Source organism: Hypomesus transpacificus, chromosome 10 (genome assembly GCF_021917145.1).
Source record: "Hypomesus transpacificus isolate Combined female chromosome 10, fHypTra1, whole genome shotgun sequence".
NCBI lineage: Eukaryota > Metazoa > Chordata > Actinopteri > Osmeriformes > Osmeridae > Hypomesus > Hypomesus transpacificus.
The window spans coordinates 3,985,260-4,005,256 of NC_061069.1; the positions used below are offsets into that span (position 1 = coordinate 3,985,260).

General features: G+C 43.6%; 2 protein-coding genes across 2 annotated transcripts in view; one reads left to right on the plus strand and one right to left on the minus strand.

The window, feature by feature from the left end:
- The window catches only part of pigk (phosphatidylinositol glycan anchor biosynthesis, class K), a 13,631-nt gene extending 12,150 nt beyond the window's left edge, over positions 1–1,481 (minus strand). Inside the window, exons 1-4 of the mRNA XM_047028343.1 lie at positions 1,351–1,481; positions 776–829; positions 520–611; positions 239–374 (exon numbers count right to left, since the gene is read on the minus strand). Coding sequence (XP_046884299.1) covers positions 239–374; positions 520–611; positions 776–829; positions 1,351–1,434 — 366 coding nt within the window. The 5' untranslated portion in view covers positions 1,435–1,481. The remainder of the gene's footprint in view (positions 1–238; positions 375–519; positions 612–775; positions 830–1,350) is intronic.
- A 1,371-nt stretch (positions 1,482–2,852) lies between these two features.
- ak5 (adenylate kinase 5) overlaps positions 2,853–19,997 on the plus strand; it is a 30,508-nt gene continuing 13,363 nt past the window's right edge. The window contains exons 1-7 of the mRNA XM_047028325.1: positions 2,853–3,162; positions 4,513–4,699; positions 5,102–5,269; positions 6,258–6,430; positions 8,280–8,393; positions 13,935–14,126; positions 18,593–18,683. Of these exons, the coding sequence (XP_046884281.1) occupies positions 3,103–3,162; positions 4,513–4,699; positions 5,102–5,269; positions 6,258–6,430; positions 8,280–8,393; positions 13,935–14,126; positions 18,593–18,683 (985 nt within the window). The 5' untranslated portion in view covers positions 2,853–3,102. The remainder of the gene's footprint in view (positions 3,163–4,512; positions 4,700–5,101; positions 5,270–6,257; positions 6,431–8,279; positions 8,394–13,934; positions 14,127–18,592; positions 18,684–19,997) is intronic.

The following is a 19,997-nucleotide window of genomic DNA, read 5'->3' on the forward strand; positions in this document are numbered from 1 at the left end:
ATGATGTGTTCCTGTTAGGTAACCAGTAAAAACCAACAGGTAGGAGAGGTAAATATTAAAAAAGAAACACCTGATAATCCACTGAAAAGCCTTTTTTGTGGGGGGAGGGGTGATCAGTAACAAAGCACTTTTGTGTCAGTGGTATCAAAGTAATTTCCCATTACACACTGAAGGTAAACACTGGTCAGCCTCAGTAAGGACACCCATTCTAAGGATGGTGTGACAACCGCAGGCTCACCTCGTAACCACGGTAATCCACCTCCACATCATCCCCGTACACATTCAGCTCCATGTTCTTGTGGCTGAACACAGTGGCTGGCTTAGGGTTTCTATGGTTACAGGCCATGTCGTCTGCCAGCATCAGAACAATGTGACTGGTAGACAGGAAGAGAGGGGAAGAGGGACTTTTATTATTTAGTTTGCTTTGTAGTTATTTAAAATGTGTATTTATTTGACACTGAAGGACAGCAACACACACATCCACTAGCAGTTTCTTGGGTGGAAATCAACAAGACTTACCTGTCTGGGATGCCTAGTCGCTTGACACTTCTATACACGGATAGTGTGTTGGCAACATGACGGTAGTTGAACCAGAATCTGGATGTGCAAACCTAGGGTACAAGGAATACACCCTTATGCTCATTTTTGCAGTACAGCTAGTGAACAAATACAAAATGTGCATTTTGTATTAGAAAGAATATGACATGCTATCAGAGGATGTCTAAATAATTATGATGATAAAGCAACACAGTGCTGTGAAGGCCTTCATACTCACCAGTACTGCCCAGTTGTTAGTATGACCACTGCTGATGAATTGGCCGGCTTTGGCCTTCATTACGAAAAGAAAGGATGGTGTGTTAGGAAAAATAACTAACTAGCCGATGTCAAACTTTGTTATATTTGACTAACGTAGCCCAATACTATAGGGATAACTCTGACCTTAACGCTTTATGTGAGCATGCGCAGTAGGACTAGTAAAATGTTAATGTCCAATGTTAAAACACTTGTACCTGTGTCCTATCACTTTGGCTCCACACCAGAACATGTTACCAGGTACTGCATTTGCGCACAACAAGGTGAAGATTAGCCCTATATATTTGTGTAGTTAACCTGATAAGGTCGCCAAAATGGCAGAATACCAGCTAGAAGATCTGCATCTCACCCGACGAGGAGAGAGATAGCTACTATGGCTTAATTCAGTTTACAAGCTAAAGGCAAGCAATCTGGACATCATAAGGATGGGGACTGGCTCTAGATAGCTAGCATACAGGTTCAATTGACAGACAAATCGACGCATTTGACATTTATATTATTGAGAGATTCGGATGTAAATGATCAAATCTGCATTACCTCAAAGTTATTACTTTCCACAAATGCATGGAACAAAACAAAGGTTAAAATTGTTAATATTTTCAGAGAGCAGCAGCTAGCCATGATGATAAGGAAGAGCTGTCACAAGCTCCACCTAACAGTATTTCCGGTTACTATCAAAATAAAAGTCCAGTAATTTAGAAACTTCAGTGGGTGTATTCTTGTAGATATCGTGAAACTTTGAAACCTAAACAACGCGGTCTATGCCTTTTTTCAAATGGCATTAGAAAAATTGTTAATTGAAAGTGCTAATGTTTTCTGTAACCTAAGGCACTGGATATTTTAGTTTTTGATTTTGAGAAATGTGCTTTCCATTTTGTTCAGCGCAATTTAGAGAATTTGATGGCTCATCGGCGCGCTGTTTAGCATGACTCTTTTTTGAGTGAAAAATAGTGATCAATTCCAACTTGTGGTTCCAGAATCCAGCGTCAAAATCAAGTATGTCACGCTGTGAGGTGCCTAAAAATAGACTGTGCCCACAGGTCTGCCAAACACTTAATCTCTACAGTCTTCCTGCTCCCACTTGGCATCACACGCCACAGTTGAGCTGCAAGGCCGCTCTAAAATATGACTGGCATCTAAAATAAAAAAAGTATGCAAAAACATAATTCCCCTCCAGTCGCTACAATATAGACAGATCTCAGCAAACTCGGATTTTCATGACAATGAGCTGTTTGAAACAGCTGCTGTGGGTTGCAAATGGTTAGCTCATCTATAGATGAGACAACAGATTTTTTTTTTTTCAGATGCTATAACAGATGTTTCAGGTTCTTACAGCCTTGCCCACACCATAACAAACATGTAAAAATAAAATTTGCGTGTCACTGGACAAATGGATTAGGAATAGAGATAACATCCTTGTAACGGAGCCATGTCATTGGTAGAGGCCTATGCCCACTCACTCAGTAGCACGGAGGCACTAAAGTAGGATTGACAAAAAAAGCATTAACCTATTAACCGAGATGACTGATCTCACATAAAGTCAAATTAGCCTACTGTCACATAGGCTAGTAAATAGTTGAGCAACTGCTGTTTAATTCCTCTGTGCTGTGTATTCAAATATTGTCAAATATCTGTAATCCAATAATTTGACTTTTTTATCCTATTAATAATTAAGATATGATTACAATTATTTTATATGAAATCAATAATTGACAAGCTAAACAGAAGAGGCATAAATTATAGCGGTGATTAGCCTACATTTAATCATGAACATAATTTTGTTCTCTTCATGCAATGCTATAGTTAATGCGTCTGCTGTAACTTAATTTATGTAATGTCGATTGACAATTAAACGTGTCAAGCTAATCAATTAATGTATGTGTACGAGAAATGTGACAATTCTTTTTAGTTATTTTTAAAGACTACAGAAGTTGCCCTATGTGTATTATGCGCCGCAGGCTTTGATCTGATCAAGCACAGCCACAGATGCTGCATGCCAACACATCACTTCATATCTGTTGCCATTCGCCTGGCTGGCTTCTACAGAGTAAGAGGCAGGACGTTGTAGGGAGAGAGAGAACAGCCACCCATCTCTGAAGAGGGTGGCACAGTGGCGTTGCCTACAGGAATCCAGTTATAAAGTCACAGGCAAGATGTGCTGAGGTTTTTATAGCTCGGAGATCATTCCATCAATTTCACTCACACAAGAGAACACGGACATAAAGGTTGCGTGTTTATTTCGAGAAAACTAGCTGTATTCTTGAGTGCTATCTCAGATTTTTTGCAGAGATGAATACCAATGATGCCAAGGAGTATCTTGCAAGACGAGAGATACCTCAACTGTTCGAGGTGAGAGGAATTGATTGCGAGCAGTTGCTAACAGAATGTATAGTTAACTTAGGATATGTGACAGTATAAAACGATTTATTATGTCACTGGTTTATAATACGTTAAGCAAAGCTGGATATATGTGAATATATTTATATTCAAACTAAACGTTACGGAGCGTTAGTGATTACCATTTTATGTTGCCTGATGATGCGCGTATAGGCGATATAAATGCACTCAATACACACGCACCTTCCATATGCTATTTTGAAATAGCAAATTAGATGGTTTCAACAAAATATACCATAGTTACTTGAAATTTTAGGAAGTGTGACTATGTTAGCTGACTTATAATGCATTTTAATTGTACTGCTTATCACCAAATAATGTACCAGTTATCACCATCTCAAATAAAAAAAGTAAATAGTAATTGTTTAAATATTCAGTCTAGCCTAGTCAGGTACATTTCATACATTGTACAATCTATTAATATTGAAACCTGTAAAGAGAATCCTCAGTGGAGCACGGATCCAATTGGTCTTAAGTGTAGGCTGTTGTTCACCCACTATAATTCCATAATGTTAAAATGAGCAATTTCCTTTCCAGCTGTGTAATTGTTGGTATTCTGGGACATTGCTTTGGTAAGGCTAGAGTAGAGATTAATGAAATTAGCAATTGATTATGTAATCAAGTTAATTGAAGCAAATTTGATTACAACCATTTTGCAGAACTAGTAATAATAACACTACATGTTGCCCTACACGTACAGTATAAATGAACAATTGGATGGAATGTAAAAAAATGTTTGTCTCTTCTAGACCATTTCATATTTAAAAATTATGTAACTATGTTTATAAATCAGTTAGCAAGGTACTGAATTTCTGGTAACTTACCGGTGTGTTGTGTTGTTAAAAACAACCTGTCCGTGCTCTCTTGGAGGACTTGTTTAAGAAGATGGATTCAAAGTTGGGAGGATGTCCCAGCCCCAGAAAAGCATTGTTTTAAAACTTCAGGGTCAAGGAACAAACCAAGGACATTCTTTGGTTTTTCTCAGCATGGAAAGTTTTATGTACTTGAATAATTTGCCTAATGGGACATAGTTGTGAATCAATGCATATGCTTGTCACTTTCTGCTTTTATTGAAAATATATTTCCCCTTCTAAGGCAAGCATGTTGCGTAGGGAAATGTGACTGTTTTAACAGCGGTTCCACTTTCAACTGGCTGTCAGCTCCAGTGGGATCAACAGTTTGGAACACAGGGTATAATGATGATAGTTTCTCTCTCTCTCTCTCTCTCTCTCTCTCTCTCTCTCTCTCTCTCTCTCTCTCTCTCTCTCTCTCTCATTGTACTGCTCGCTCTGCTTTCTCCAGAGCTTGTTGACAGGGTTGATGTACTACCGCCCTGATGACCCTATAGACTATCTGGAGGGCTGTCTGAAGAAGGTGAGGGAGCTGGGAGGCACAGACAAGGTCCGATGGGACACGTTTGTGGGTCAGGAGAAGAAGTCACTGCCCCCTCTCAACGGGAGCCAATCACGGAGGTCCTTCTTCAGAAATGGTAAGTGGGCAGGGTTGGACGTTTGCGTGTGTTTGGTCGGATGTAGAACAATGGGGCAGTTGTACTGGTGTTATGAATGATACATGTTGAAGAGGGTGGAGTGTGCTTAATCATTGCTGATTACTGATACATGTCTATATATATACACATTATAGACTACCCCTAGATAAGGAAGTAAAGACAATGCATTATATACTAAGCACAATTCTTAATTTGCCTAGCCAAGCAGGTTACGTGACTTTGCCTCCTGCAACCATGGACCATAACAGGGCATTGTTAAAACCGACAGAAGAGATCTCAATCTTGTTGTCAGTGACGCTGAAGCAACTTTGGTCAGACAAAAGTGATTGTGTAATATGTGAAACAAACTGTTGTGATTGTCTCTGTGTTGTGTCCCCCTAGTGTTGCCCGACAGCCCCAATTTCCCCTACAGGCGATATGACCGACTTCCTCCCATCAGCCAGTTCTCCATAGAGAGCGACTCAGACCTGTCTGAGACAGCTGAGCTCATAGAGGAGTACGAAGTGTTTGATCCATCCAGACCACGACCCAAAGTCATCCTTGTTATAGGTAAAGAGCTTGGCAAATGACTCGTGCCAGTCCAGCAAAGTACTTGTGTCCATACACTTACAGGTCATTACCACATCGTGGATGGCGTCATTACTGTGTGCACGCTCGTGCTTGTCTGTCGGTGTGTGTGCGAGTCTGTGGGTGTGGATGAAAGATTAATGATGTCACTGGTTGGAAGCAAAGTGTTGTTTATTGGCTATTCCTGTTTCCTTAGAGATAAGAGCAGCCAATAAGAAACATATTCAAACTGTTAGATTCTTATCCTAGGCTAATCTGATTTCCTAAATGGGCCTGTTGAAATAGATTCATGTTGTCCCCTTGACATTAGCATACCCATGGAATGTTTTATGATGATGTCGTGTGAAATGTGATTGTTAAGTATACGTTAATAATTCTGGGCAATACCAATGTTGTGTTTGCAGCTGACAGTGTTGTAGCAAGTTCTCTGTGTTGTAAGTGATTGGTACACTTTTGTCTTCACTTGACAGGTTCCAATGGTACATTGTATTGACATATTTCAAATCAGTTACAAAGACATTTGAACACATAATCCTAATGCGTTCATACCAACACTCATTGTTTATGAGTGTGGGTAACTGCCACCAACTCATGTCCACCCTACAACCCAGTAAGTTGTTCAGTTCCCTGTTAGATTAAAAAGTCTGATGGATGTCATCGTCATCACCTGTGGGGATAATCGCTAATGGGCCAGGCCATTTCACACAGAGACAGGAGGCTCAGAGAGACACAAATTGTGATCATATTTTGAGTCGATTAAGCTTTAAAAGTACTTTGCAAAGAAATCACTTCCGAGGGTCATTGTCCTCTCACTATTTCTCCTCCATCTTTTCTGCACCATGTGTGTGTGGCTGCCTGCCTGTGGTAAGAGGTTCACACACAAAAAACGGTTTCGTTTTACACCAAGCACACACTTCTTATTCTCACACACTCTCACCACTTTCAAACACCAGCACCTGTCTCCCTACAGGGGGTCCTGGAAGTGGGAAAGGTACACAGAGCCTGAAGATCGCCGAGCGCTACGGGTTCCAGTACGTCTCCGTGGGCGAGTTGCTCAGGAAGAAGATGATCCACAACGCCACCAGCAACAGGAAGTGGAGTCTGATCGCTAAAATCATCACCAATGGGGAGCTGGCGCCACAGGTCGGGAGCAAACGGGGGTTGGGAATGAGAGAAAAAGGGGGGGAGGAAATAGGGGAGATAGGACGGAGGGTGGACCGGAAGTGGGTAATAGGGGAAAAGGGAGTAGGGAGGGAGGGGGGAGGGAGATAAAAGGGGGTGGGAGGCAGTAAGGGAGGGAGAGGGGCAGAGAGAGAGAGAGGGAGAAGGATCCTTAGCCACACACCTATAGGTCATTATCACAGCGTGAATGTAAAAAAGGGGATAATTAGCGGGGTCCTTGTCAGAAGGAAGCTGGAGATAGAAGGAGGCGTCGTCCTCTTATTCACACTGCATCTTGCTCAGTGATGAGTCAGTCTGGGGAGAAATGTGAATACGCTCCTCGTCGTGTTTTCATATTACGCTCACTCAGACTGGAGCCCATCCTCACTTAGGCGCTAATGTAGCAGGTATCTTAAAACCCAGGCCTCTTTGTATGCTGTATGTGTGTCTCATTATGGCTGTTGTCTGAGCTCAATTCAGGCCCAGCATGGGGGAGGGGGAGTGGGGTAGGACACCAGGACACCAGGACACCCTAAGATAAACCTAAACCTGTCACGGACTCTAGCATTTTCTACATTCGATACTTAATACCGAATACATGCGGCCCTGCTTGGCCCTTCGCCAGTCTGCACCCCTTCAAGCCCTCCTCATATCCCTCTGACACATAATATCATAATCCCCTAATCTGTAATTTGTATGGGGAGGTAAAGGTTCCGATTTCGCTTCAACATGAAAGGCACTATGTCATTCGTTTTTATTCCCAGGCTGTATTTCAAGTAAACCTTCTACATGATGGCCACGGTATGCACCATACACAGTGGGGCTTAAAGACTTAAGGACCAGCCCTCCACTGTCAGAATAGAAACGGTGGTAAAATGATCCCAAGAACAGATACACTTGTTTGTCGATGCATCGTGGTAAATCCAGATCTATAACATGATGGTTGTTACAAGGCTTCCCTATAGTAGGTGTACAGATCTGGGAGTCTGAGCAGCGATATCAGTCTCTAAAGCATACCACCCCAGGGACACCAAAGGCTTTTTGGGACTGTGGGTGGAGGTTTATCTGGGATTGTGGGTGGAGGTTTTTGGGCATTGTGTAGTAGGCGTTATTGATGACTCCATCCAGGCGGACGTGCTTTTAAAACAAAGCCTTTTCTTTCGTACGTCAGAGGAACAAGAGGGGAGTGTTTGATATCTGGCATTTTACAGAGCTGACATCAAACCCCAGTCTGGAACATAGGGTTTAGCTTGGGGCACAGGGGTAATCTGACTGCGATAAATTCAAGTCTAGATCATTCCTCAGCTGCACAGCCTGCCTGTTGGAAAAAACAACATTCTACTAGGAACATTAGCTAATTGTGTCAGATACTCAAATGCATTGGTATTCCTGGTGGTCGTAGATATCTTTAAATAGTGACGCTACCCAGATAGTTCTGCTTTATGATGCTTTTCCCTTCTCTTTAAATGTAACAGCCTGGAACATTCCCAACTCCCCCAGACATAAGTGACACTAAAGCATGCCGTCGCTGTAGGAGGGAGATATGCACGCTGCCAAGCCACCTTGTTAAAGAGAGCCTTGTGGACAAATGAGAAGAGCAACGGAGCACTATACATGTTTGTGTCCTCATTTAGAGAAGATCTGTAGTGAGAGAGGAAGAGTAGAGCAAGGAGTGAAGACGGAGAGTGTGTGAGAACTGTGGTGCGACACACGACCGCTCTCCACAGATTCACTTTGTCCCGCCGCTTTGTGTCGTCTTTTCTTTGAAACACTCCTCCCCCGTGCGATGGAGAACATGTTGGTGTTGAAGTGTCTGTCTATGGTCTCACAGGAGACCACCATCACCGAGATCAAACAGAAGATAATGAAGATTCCGGATGCGAGCGGCATTGTCATCGACGGCTTCCCCCGTGACGTCGGACAGGCCTTGTCCTTCGAGGACCAGGTGAGCTCTACCTAAAACAAACTTCAAACACTGAAAACATGGGTCCCATTTGATTGGCGCAGCATCTCATTCCTTGCGGACGGGATACAGTAGGCAAACACAGACTCTGACCTTTTGTCAAGAGTGTATTTGCATTAGTGCAGGACAGTTAGGTATAAAGAGTGTGCCAACTGGTTGGTTGGTGATTGGGAACAGCAGCCTACCTCATGAACCTACCCTGCATTGCGAATGACAACATAGAAGGGGTGAGCGTTCACAAAACAACGTGACCAAGGTGATGATCAAAGGTTTTCCATTCCTCTGTGCCGTCAACTCCCCACACACGTGCAACAATGGAGTGATGTTTGTGCAAGGCCCGGGCGCTTTGTTGTTTACCCGCTTCATTGAAATTCTAGCTTACAGTCGAGTGGCCATTGGGAGAACGGTCGATTCTCTCGTTATCTTGGAGCTCAATTAACATTCAACAGCTTTTCAGATCAGCCTACATGGGAGGGGCAGGGGCAGGTGAGGTCACTTAGAAAGAAGGTTTTTTAGATTAACACCGCAGGGATTGACAACCATTGTTGTGTTATTTTTTTTGCCTTGTGGATTGTTTTTCTCTTTGCTATTATTTAGATTGTTGTTTAGTGTGTCCTGACAATTTCCATGCCATCGAAGTATGTATTGGTATGGATATTGACAGATTTGAAGTCGTCAAATTGGAAGTAGAAATTGATGATCTACCCTCAGAATAAATCATATCCAGGGCTTCACCTCCATCTTGTTGGAAGTTTTTTTTTTTCAGGCGCTTTTCAACAAATTCAGTCTTTTTCATTCTGGTTGATGCACTCTTTTTTTGACTCTTTTGTCAGTCACTGGTATCCACAGGCTCACTCACTACGCAAAAAAAAGAACCATTACCCATTGCATGGACAACGATAGGTCAAGTAGAAGGACTAAATGTGTTTCCATTGTAGAGGAAATCAGATTGCGTGCTGCCAGAGCGGAAACCAACTGAGAGGGCTATCATTGTGAACGGTAACCTTTCGGAGCAGTCGGTGGGGACATTAGGTCGTATCTCGGCATCACCGCGGTCAGCACATGTAAACAGGCTCATAAAGCCGCCGCTCCGAGACCAATCCGTCATGGAATTGACTCTGTTTGCTCGAGTCGTGGAGGTAAACGAGTGGCAACAACATATTTTCTTCCTTAGTTCACACCAATTAAAGAGACAGTGACAAGATCCAGGGACGGGGGGGGGGGGGTGAGAGTGAGAACTTTGACTGTCAACACAGGGTTGAGATGCCTTGTTAGAGGTAGTAGTGAAACACAGTCGCTTCTCATTAGGCGTTCACCTATAAAATCCCCATTCTAGCAAGTAAAATGAAACTGAAAAGTTTTCTCACAATTGTACCCACCTGATAATTATGATTAATATTGATCATGTTAAAGGGGAACATGGTGTACTGTATTCAATGGTTTTATTTGTAATTGTAATTACTAGTACCCTATGGTAGTTTATACCTGAAATGGTAGGTTACACGTACATGTATATCTGCTGCACATCTTTCAACTGTCTACTTTGGGAATCAAAGAGTCGCTTTCAGTGTGTCTCTTGAATCGTATTCAGTCTTTTGGCACTTACCTTTTTTTCTCTGGGAACATCTGGTTAATTATTGTTTTATCTTCATAATTTGTTGTGACTTCTGCTCAGGGCCGTAGAAGACGTGTTCCCCTGGAATGACAAAGACTCATGGAGCAACTGGAAGGCCAAAAAAGCATCCTATTGTAAAGTTATAACCTTGTTGCCAGCGGTGCCCCCAGAAGTTTTTCATACGGGTGGCCAGGGTAAAAGGGCGCCATTTTGCTGCCCTCTTGGTGGCGCCACTGCTTGTAATGGTTATCTCTAGCCCTGTTGGAAAAACGATTAGATGTACCTTCTGTCCTCAGACCGTGCATGGTGACCATCAGATAGAGATGAACCGAGACTAGCGCATGCAGACGTGATTCAAATTTCATATGTGCCCTCGGTATGTTGCTTTACAAATTGAGTCCAGGGTGTGTGTGTGTGTATGTGTGTATGTGCGTGTGTAGGAAGGGAGGGGGGACTGCTCCTTGTTTATGACAAAGACGAGGGGGTGGCAGAGTTCATGCCAGGCCAAGTTATGTGTATTGGCCATGTCCAGGCAACCAATCAGAGCAGCTCCTCAGCAGCGTCGGTCCTGGTGACTGTGGCCGTGGGATTTACAATCTGATTATGGGACGACTTTGTCTTTGACCGAATTTTCATCATCTTATGAGCAAAGTGACAAAATAATGAGGATGATCGTTGACTAATCCCACTTAGTCATGAAACTGTCATTAAAGTAAGGGTTATAAGAGTGTTATAACCTTTATAACAATTATAATTACTGACTTTAAACCTGTAACAAGAAGCATTATAACAATACTCTGTGTGATGATTTTCAAGGATTAAGGCGGCAGATTCTGCCCGAATGCAATTAGTGAAGCCCGAATGCAATTAGTGAAGCAGAAAGATGTCTTATTGGTGTAAACATCTGTGGCCTCCTTTGAGTTTGTCAAAGGAGAGAGGCAGTGCATTGGAGAGAGAGACTCAGACAGCGAGAACAGAGATAGAGAGAGACAGAGATTGAAAGAGAGAGAGACAACATGAACAGCCCAAGGGGCATTGCAGGTTGTCCTGTCAGCTTGCCCTTCTGTGTGGTTACAAGCAACTGGACTGAGTCTAGGGGGATGTGTGTGTATCTTGAGATAAACAGGAAGAGGGTTCATTGATTAAGCGGATAAACACACAACAAATCAGTCAGCTCGACTTGTCTTTTCGGTGGAAAAGTCATGTTTATCCGTCTTTCATGCTAGTTTTGTTGGCATTGGCATTCAGCTGAGCCCAGCTCCACTGGTGCTCACCGATAGCCCAATCAGACTGGATAGAGACTGGCAGCCCAGTGGGCAACAGGGTCCCCCGAGGAAATCCCCCCCCCCCCCCCGCCTTCTTCCAGAGTCCCTATTCCTGCTGTTTTGCCCTTTAAAACAATGTCTGCTCTCCGGGATTCAGTGGAATTTTTTGCCAGACACCCCCCCCCCCCTTTCCTCAGAATATCCCTTATTCTCTCTTGGCTGTCCCCAGAGACTTACCCCCTCCCTCCCTGCCCCCCCTAGCCCTCTTGGTTTAGAACAGTTGCATCATGGAATGTTGCCAATTTGGCACTGGGTTTGTCACATGGTGGTGACTTGCTTTAAAGGTTCACATGATGAATAATGTTTAGCATAAACTTCCTCTGGCTCCATCCATGCAAGATCCAAGCATGTCTGTCCTTGAACAGAAATAAGCATGGCTGCTGTCGGGACTCACCTTATGCTCTATGTCACAGCCACAGCCGTGCCCCCCTGTTGTTTGGGGTTTTCCCTGCCATATTTACGTTTACATTTATTCATTTAGCTTTTATCCAGAGCGACTTCCAAGAGAGAGCTTTACAAAAGAGCATAGGTCACTGATAATAACAACAAGATAGTCCCAAAGCATTGCGGGTTGCCAAAACAAGAAGCACACATTGTGAGCAACCAAAAAATACGTGCCAAAGGGAAGAACCGTAAGAGCATGTAGTTAAGCAAGTTTCAATTAAACAACATGAATCTCTAAGTGCAAGTGTACCTGTAGAAAAAGCAAGCAACAGTAAAAATTGAAATAAGATTAACTAACATAGAATATTTTGCAGCGAATACAACAGTTTAAATCAGTTACCACTAACCAACAAGAGCAACAAGTCTCTAAGCAAGAGTCATTGTGATCCTTGAGGAATATTGTTTTCACCTGTCTCGTTCAGTGGTTTGTCTCGTTAGTTTCATTGTGTCTGCCTGTGTCTTGTTTGGTTCTGTGTATTTAGGTTCCTGTTTTGTGTCCAGTCTTCGTCTTGTCATTACCCTTGTTATGTGAGTACCCTGTGTGTGTGTGTTCCTGTTTTGAGTAATAAATCCCTTTGTTCGACTATGCCTGTCGACTCTCCTATATTTGGGTCCTACTCCACCACTCGCTGTGACAGCTAAAGATTTCTTGTTGTAGATTGTGTCGCATGAAGAAGTCCGATTTTGTTTTCCGTATTCAGTACCACAACCTCATCAAAATATATCACAATGTGTTAGATGAGGGTACAAAGTACGTGAGAAAGTAATCTCATGTGTGACTCTTAATTGCCTCAGATTTTTTTCGCAGCCTGTTCTCCTGACAAGAGACACCACTGTGGGGTGTGTGTGTGTCTGTGTGTGTGTACTGTGTACTGTGTACTGTGTGTGTGTACTGTGTACTGTGTACTGTGTCACGTACTTGTATGCATTTGTGTGTGTGTGGGCACACAAATAATGAGCCTTAACTACATACTCAGTGGATTTCCCCGGGTTTAAGAGACTTTTGTTGTTTTGTCCATCAAAGGTCATGCTCCTATAACAGGGTTGCCTGGAGAACCGTCTGTCATTCGATCAGCCCTGGCCAGATGTGGGCTATGTTCATCATTTCCATGACACCTTTTGTGACACATTTTGTGACACATCTGGCATTATAGGGAAGTGATGGTATCACAAAAACCAATTGAACAAAATGTAAACAAAAACATTGGTTAGTGACCAATGAATTTGAAATGGTAGCAATGTATCCCGTGAGTGGCACGCCTTTGGAAATCGAATGAGAAAATTGACTTGAGAGGAGATTTATTTCTGTGTGTAAAGCCATTAACAACTTTAAGTGAAGCCTACTGAGAAAATTGGGTTTAAAAAGAAAAATGGTAGCCATGGAAACAAAAATCCTTGTTTGAAGAATTGAAGTCCCAGCTTTCTAATTTGCTGCAAAAGCAACGCAATTCACATCTGTTTTCGGCTCTGCATGTCTGGAAATAGAACATGAAGGGACTACTGTAACCTCCACAGAGTTTCTCTTCACAAGGCTCATCTTAAAGACAAGAATCAGAGACAGGACCCAAATGTGTACGTTCTCCCATGAATAATGCAGTGATGCTATATTGTGACACACACTTTCATCTGCTTAGAGGTGAATGGTGCTTATTGGCAGAACAATAAGCTAAACTTGGATTGGCAGCTCTTCAGACACTTATGTGGCTACAGACGCCTTCCTGTGTCTTCCAATCAATCCTTTCTCAGAAGCAGAAGCTGACTCATGTTCCTCATTAAAGACTTGGAGTTTCTGGGGACAGGGTTGGCCTAATACATTTACACACTGCTACTTGTTTGTATGAAATTGTGTGAGTGGATGTCTGAGGTGGATGTTTTGTGGGATTCACACTGAATAGGCAACATTTCCATCCCCTGCCGAGTGCAACTACAATCACACGATGTACTATCAATGAGCAAGGTCACGAAGGGCTCACCAGTGTCATCAGGGTCAAGTTTTCAAGGCTATTCTCAAAACCAGGTGCTGCTTGCTCCAATATTGTTCAGAACATAAACACACAGGCAGTTGGACTAAGTCAAAGTGCCCCCACATTCCAACCGGTTCCGTTTCTCTCTGACTCTGTTACTCCTTCCCCCTTGCAGATCTGCAGTCCTGACCTGGTGGTGTTCCTGGCGTGCACCAACCAGCGTCTCAAGGAGCGCCTGGAGAAGAGGGCGGAGCAGCAGGGTCGCCCCGACGACAACCCAAAGGCCACGGAGCGCCGCCTGACCAACTTCAAGCAGAACACCATCCCCCTGGTGAAGTACTTCCAGGAGAGAGGCCTCATCGTTACGGTATGGGGGGTTGGGGGAAGGGAGGGGGAGAGGGAGAGGGGGGGAGACATATTTGCATTATCATTCCCCACATGCACTGAAACCTCTCCAGCAGAAAGGCACACAAAGTTATTTTGCCCCTAATAAGTCTATCTCCCTATCAATTTCACCGGCGTTCACTGTGGCTGTGATGAGAATGGATTGAAGGGACGGCGCTAATTTGTGGCTGTTGCTTTCCTCATCATTTCCTGCTGGTTTGTGGTTGGCCGCAGAGACGTGTGGAGCCTGGGTAGGTGTGACTTGGGTGCAAATGGAGTCATAGCAGCCTTCCATCCCAGCCGTCAGTTCCTGTGCTGCAAAACCAACCTGGCAAAACCAAACCAAACAACTCCATCCCTTATGCTGGACATATTATTGATCATAATAACAACGTAAATCAACTGAATACACAGCACACATCCCAACAACGCAGGAATGTAATTCTAAATTGACTTTTTTTTTGTCTATCTAAACCGCCCACGAGTGACTAGGCTGTTTCACACTAGTGGAGAGCCATTCGCAGTGTGGCCACGTGTCTTTTCAGAGCCAGATTTTTACTTACATGTGGCTGCACTCACTGACCTGCAGAGGTTGTTCGCTCCTTCCTCTCCGGTTCACTGTGCAGTGTTTGATGAAAAGCAGCGAGCAGAAACGGGGAGGAAATGCCAAGCCGATCAACAATATGTAATCACACAGGCAGTCCGCACAACCTCACGGCTGTCGTCAAAACGCCATCTCCCTAATCTGTCTGTCATGCTTCCCCTGTCTGTCTTTGCCTGTGTGTGTCTGTCCATCTGTCTCCCACGCTCTCGCTCTACTTACTCCTAATTTTTCTGACTCTCTCTGTCTCACTTACTCTCTCACACTTTTTATTTTTTATTTTTTTGTTATTTCTCCCAAGAAAGAAATTCTTCCACTTAACACACCCAGTCTGAACTCCTAAAACTGTATGTATGCAAAGTGGGATTGAGGTATTCTCATGATTGCTCTTCCTTTTCCATGAACAATTTGTGTCTGCATTGCTGCTTCCCAGACAGTTTCCTCTTAGTAAGTGGCCAGTGGTCATCGGCTCTGGCCTAAACGAATAATTACCCAGCATGGTTGGGTGGAGAAACTATGGATTTCCTGTCCACAGTGCACACACTGTGAGTCTGCCCTGCAAACCGACCTCTTGTTACAGGTTTAAAGTCAGTAAATGGCTCCTCAGAGGGCTAGGCTTGTCGCATTGTTTGGGATTAGCTGCTGTAGTGCTATTGGTGCACAAAGGAGCCTTTCAAAGAGAAGCACGCCACCCGATGAGGCTGAACAGTGAGAAGACTCAGTGAGAAGACTCAGCATGTGGACATGAGCACTTCAGATGGTCTGGTGTTGTCACAGTCCATATTTACGACAAGGAACTGTCAATCCTGTGCCGATCAGTTGAAAATTGATTTGTATACAAATATTCAGGGGGGGGGGGGCTTGGGCTCCAGTCCTCCGCCTCGCTGCCTGTGGGGCCATAAACTTGGGGTTGTTAGTGTCTGTCTTCCGATTTTACTGTCTCCTGATTCTACTGATTCTACCTTGCCTCCCATGTGGCTGGCTTCCCAGCCCTTTTATGCTCCCCTGATGTGAAATGACTGCCAGTTGTGCTCCCTCATCAGGGGAATCCATCTGCTGTCCTGGGTGCTGTCCTGGGTGCTGTCCTGGGTGCTGTCCTGGGTGCTGTCCTGGGTGCTGTCCTGGGTGCTGTCCTGGTCGCTGTCCTGGGTGCTGGCCTGGGTGCTAGCCTGGGTGCTGTCCTGGGTGCTGTCCTGGTCGCTGTCCTGGGTGCTGGCCTGGGTGCTGTCCTGGGTGCTGGCCTGGGTGCTGGCCTGGGTGCTAGCCTGGGTGCTGTCCTGGGTGCTGTCCTGGGTGCTGGCCTGGGTGCTGGCCTGGGTGCTAGCCTGGGTGCTGTCCTGGGTGCTGTCCTGGGTGCTGTCCTGGGTGCTGTCCTGGGTGCTGGCCTGGGTGCTGGCCTGGGTGCTGGCCTGGGTGCTGTCCTGGTCGCTGTCCTGGGTGCTGGCCTGGGTGCTGGCCTGGGTGCTGGCCTGGGTGCTGTCCTGGGTGCTGGCCGTGGTGCTGGCCGTGGTGCTGGAGTTGTTGCCGGCCTCCTCCGGCCAAAATTGATTGATTCATTAGAGTAACCACCTGAAAGTTTGAGCAGAATCTCATCTTTGGGTCCGCTATATGCGCTCTCTGACTGGGGAAACGTCCCGGTAGAGAAGACCTGGGGAACCGTGTCCCTTTGAAGAACATCGTGCTTCCGAAATAGACCAAAAGCCTGTGTGTCCCCCCCCCCCCCCCCCGTTGGAGTGGTTAATGTTAGGACCAAGGACAGACCATGCAAACCCCTTTAAAGGAAGCGCTGCAGGCGGTCTCTGATGAGCACTGAACGGAGGGCAGAGAGAGAGATCAGATCAGCTGTGACGTGTGGAGCTGACACATCTGGTCTTCCGGCAGTAGTCATCCTCCCCCATCCCATAATACCCTCCCTATAGACCCTGTAGAACAACATCACTTTGTAGGACAACCTGCTTTATTCTGGATGTGGCAGCCAGCTATTGGCTAATTAAATGTACCTTAACTGCTACTACAGTAGGTATTGTAGCAGTTGCACACTGTGTCTTTTAATTAATACTGTGTCGTTGTCATGACAACTATAAAAATATAATGCATGTTCTTTAACAGGAATGTATTTATTGTAATTGTTATATTGTCTTGACAGCGTAAGTTTGTGTGCTCTGGCTGGTATTTTACTCTACTACTATGAAACACAGGATTTTCTTATTAATAATAATACAACTTCATTTATATAGCAAATTTCATACAAGAATTGCATTTCAAGGTGCTTTACATAAAATCTATAAAATAAATAATACAAGTAGTAAAACCCTTCTGAGGTCAAAAATGAGTAAAATGCTTTGGTAAAAAGGTAGGTTTTAAGCTGTCTTTTACAAATTTCTAGCATGTATGCTTCACTAATATTTATGTTCAATCAAATAATCAATCAAATCAATCAAATATTGACAGTTCTCTTTTCCCAAGAGGTTCAAAGTATTAGCTTGCATTTGAAAGCTGCCATTCACTCTTAGTTCTGTCTTGGTAGAGCTCTTTACTGAATCACAGACTTCTTCAGTAATGTACTGAGGTACTGCTATACCTATGAAATTAGAAATTCTGTGGAGAGTGAATCTATCAATCAACTTTCAGAGTTTTTTCTAGGCGCAAGTACTACATTTATTTTTCATTTTGTCCATGGCCTATGATAAACAGGCATATGCAGTCATATGCAGTGGGCATATTTAAATACATTCTTGTTTATTTCGCAAAATTACGATTGGGCAGGGGAATGACGCACCTTCCACAAATAATGCAATGATCTCACCCATTTGATGAATACAGCCACACCAACTTCAGGCTCAAATACTCCAGCAAAAGACACATTTCGGCGAGCATAGTGCTTACACAGTACTCCAATACCTTTGTGTTTCCAAATGATAGCACTCTGTCTCTAGATGAAAAACATGCATTACATTGTGCCTCGACTCAACCTTTGAGAACAGCCCCCAGCAAGAAAAATGGCTTAGAGGAGGAGAGCTTTTGCTACACTGACAGTATCTTTCTCTGTGAGATCAGTTAGCCAGATGGGTTAATATCCTGGAGGTTTTTGGGGTCCTGACAGAGTATTTCTCATTGATTCCCTAATGACCCCCCTCCACAGATCTTCAACAGGGACTGTAGGTTTGAGGCTTAGGGGAGTCACCACACTGAATGTCCGCCGGCAATCCTTTTCCTATTCTGTTGTCATGGCAACCAGTCGTGGAGGTGTTGGCAGAAGGAGGGGGTGAGTGGGGGTCATTCCAATGCCTTCCAAACACTTGTGATTTCAGTGTTAGTCTTACCGATTCTTTCTTGAGGAAGTCCTGTAACCCTGTGAGACACAGTCTGGTCACCAAGGTAGAGGAGAGGCCATTACGGACTTTCTCTCTGAACAAACTGGATGTATGTCCTTGCATATTGTGTGGCTGTCATTGTTATTTCAGTAGTGGGATAATTGGTGAGATGAGAGCTTGAATGGCAAAGGATTAGCTAGGATAAGAAGTCTCTTCCTTTTAACTACCGTTTAAGTGTGTTGGGGAGGATTCACACTGGGGACATGTTTGGGAAGCAGTATGAGAAACAGGCTGAAAAATTTGAATCAAACCAATTGAAATATAGAAATGAACTCAATTTATCTCCTAATACTGAAGCTCTGCATATGTGGGGTAAATACAAAATTAATTAATCCAACTCATATTGTTTGAGCAGCATGTCTTTGTGCTTGCTATTGCAGTTCACCACATATAAAATTATATAAAAGTTTGAATGAACTTTCATATTCACATTACTAACAGATCTAAGCTTTTCTTTTTCATGCGGTGTTCCAGTTGGATGCTGACAGAGATGAGGAGGAGGTCTTCTGTGACATCAGCATGACGGTGGACAACAAGCTTTTCCCCTCTAAAGAACCAGTCGCTGGTAAGAACTGTGTTAGTCATCACTTGAACAATTAAGCAATTCCAGGCTAAAGGAGGTGCTCACATGTTTCTCTGTGTCAAATTGTTAATTTATTTACATTCCTAGTTGTTTTGTCTGCCAAATCATTGAAGAAAACAGCTTGCCCTTTAAGTAACTCCAGTTTTCAAGTAACCTAACAAATTAATTAATTTCAAAAGAAAAATAAACCTTCAGCACCCATCGAATTATGTCAACATTTCCAAGATGGATCATTGTATGGGTATAAAACTCCAAACTATCAATCCTGACTGCCAATAGCAGCATCTAAACTTGGTTTGACAAACTCTGGAATCTGAGTTTGCAGAGCACATTGTAACTGTCTGGTCTCTGGCTGTGCACATCACACAGACCTTGAGGTGGTTTATACTGCCAGTGGGCTGCAGGGGAAGATTAGGATATGAATAACAGCAGAGAGGAGCAGTTACTCTCAGATAGCATAAAAAATGTCCCTTTCCTTCAGACATCAAACAACGCTTTCCTCCCGACGACCTTCTCCAACGACGTGGGCATAAATGAAGCTTTGGGTTGACAGACGAGGCCTCTGTATTGATGCACACTGGCCATGAAATTAATCAGCTTCCTTAACGGCCTCCCTAGTCTGGACCAGCAGAGACACGAGCATTGCAGTAGGGACCTGTATTTTTTGACAATGGTAGAGCACCAGATATACTACTTTTTTGCTAGATACAGGTGAAAGTATCATATGCAATAGCAGAGGTTTAAAGAGGCCATGTTAGTTTTTTGTCAACTTTTTAGGGATTTCTTAATGTTCCGATACTCCTCTATACAATGAAGTTAATGTACATGCCTCACTGAACAACAGGAAGTCTCTGTTCTTGTTGGGCAAATGTTCTTTATTTTAAGTGATATTCAGCAAGCCATAGAATTAACTAATTTCCAGGGGCCATAAAACATTTTCAGTAAGACTGCAAATTGCCTTTGCTTTCTTTCCGTCTCTGTATCTCCCTCTCTCTATCCGATTGTAGATAAATCTTCTGGAAATGGAATCCCTCACAGGAAATTGATCTTCTGTCGCTTGTCCACTAATTATATATAAGACAACAATATACTTGTGCTTTGTTTCTCATCCCTTAAGAGGATATGCTTTAATCCAGTTAGCTAAATAATCTAGCAATTAATCACTCACAGGTTTAAGTCCACACGGCTAGGCAATCTTTCATAAACTATTTGATTGAGTGCTACCCAAAAATGCGAGTAAAACGGCTCTCAAAGTCATCTAAATATCGTTTGATGAAGGTAAAAAAGAATAATTAC